This window comes from Eimeria mitis, genomic scaffold, assembly GCF_000499745.2.
Source record: "Eimeria mitis Houghton genomic scaffold, Emh_scaff11314, whole genome shotgun sequence".
NCBI lineage: Eukaryota > Apicomplexa > Conoidasida > Eucoccidiorida > Eimeriidae > Eimeria > Eimeria mitis.
The window spans coordinates 1-1,029 of record NW_024012034.1 but is presented as its reverse complement, the minus strand read 5'-3'; the positions used below and the strand labels follow the sequence as shown (position 1 = coordinate 1,029).

The 1,029-nt window shown below is 59.4% G+C and overlaps 1 protein-coding gene across 1 annotated transcript; it reads left to right on the top strand.

Annotated features, from left to right (window-relative positions):
* Window positions 1-304: 304 nt before the first annotated feature.
* Window positions 305-1,019, top strand: EMH_0100300 (uncharacterized protein; the record flags this gene model as incomplete). The annotated part of the gene is made up of 2 exons (XM_038022163.1): window positions 305-875; window positions 1,006-1,019. 2 exons carry the CDS (start codon window positions 305-307, stop codon window positions 1,017-1,019), a joined length of 585 nt encoding a protein of 194 aa, XP_037878017.1.
* Window positions 1,020-1,029: the final 10 nt, after the last annotated feature.

Genomic DNA, 1,029 nt, shown 5'->3' with positions numbered 1-1,029 from the left:
CCGCATCCGTCGCGAGCTGGATCAGCAGCAGCGCCGCATAAGGCAGCAGCAGCAGCAGCAGCAGCAGCAGGAAAGTGAAGACAGCGACGCGCCGCAAGCAGTGCAGGAGCTGCAGCAGGAGGTCGAATCTCAGCAGCAGCACATCCAGGTGCTGCTTCGTGCTGCTGCAGCTGTGCAGACCATCGTAGCTATGTTTTTAGTTCCATCTGCTGCTGCTGCTTCTGCTGCTGCTGCTGCTGCTGCTGCATATGTCTGTGCTCATATTTCTGCTGCGTGTGCTCCTCAGGATTTGTACGGCCAGCTGATGAAACTGCAGCAGGCGAATGGTGAGCTGCAGCAGCAGCTGTTGGATGCTCAGCAGCAGCAGCAAGACGACAAGAGCAAATCCCTGCAGCAGCAAGAGCAGCTGCAGCTGCTGCGACAGCAAGTGGAGCAGCAGCAGCAGCAGGCAGCACGAGAAATCGCGCGAGCGCAGCGCAGCTGCGAGAACCTGCAGCAGCAACAGCAGCAGCAGCAGGAGCAGTACGCTGCGGAGCTGCAGCAGCTGCAGCAGCGCTCTGAAGACCTCCAGCAGCAAAAGCAGCATCAAGAGCGTGAACGAGAGGCACTGATGATACAACTGCAGCGGCAGCAGCAGCAGCAGAAGCAGCACGAGGAGCAGTCGCTGCAGCAACGGCAGCAGCTTGAAGCAGAGCTGCAGCAGCAGGTATCTACAGCGCTGCAGCTGCAGCAGCAGCTCACCGAATTGCAGCAGCAGATGCGGGCTCTAGAGGAGCAACGCCTGCAGCAGCAGCAGCAGCAGCAGCAGCAACTCGCGAAGGACAAGGATGCAACTGAGCAGCAGCAGCTGCTGCAGCAGCACATGGGTGCTATACGTATGCATGCGGAGCGAACCCTTAGCTGCTGCGCGCTTCTAGATATTCAGCTCCAGCAGCTGCAGCAGCTGCAGCAGCAAGAAAAACAGCAGCAGCAACAGCAGCAGCAGCACCCAGGCGGCTCCTCCAGCTCAACCGCTCTAACTGTCCTCAA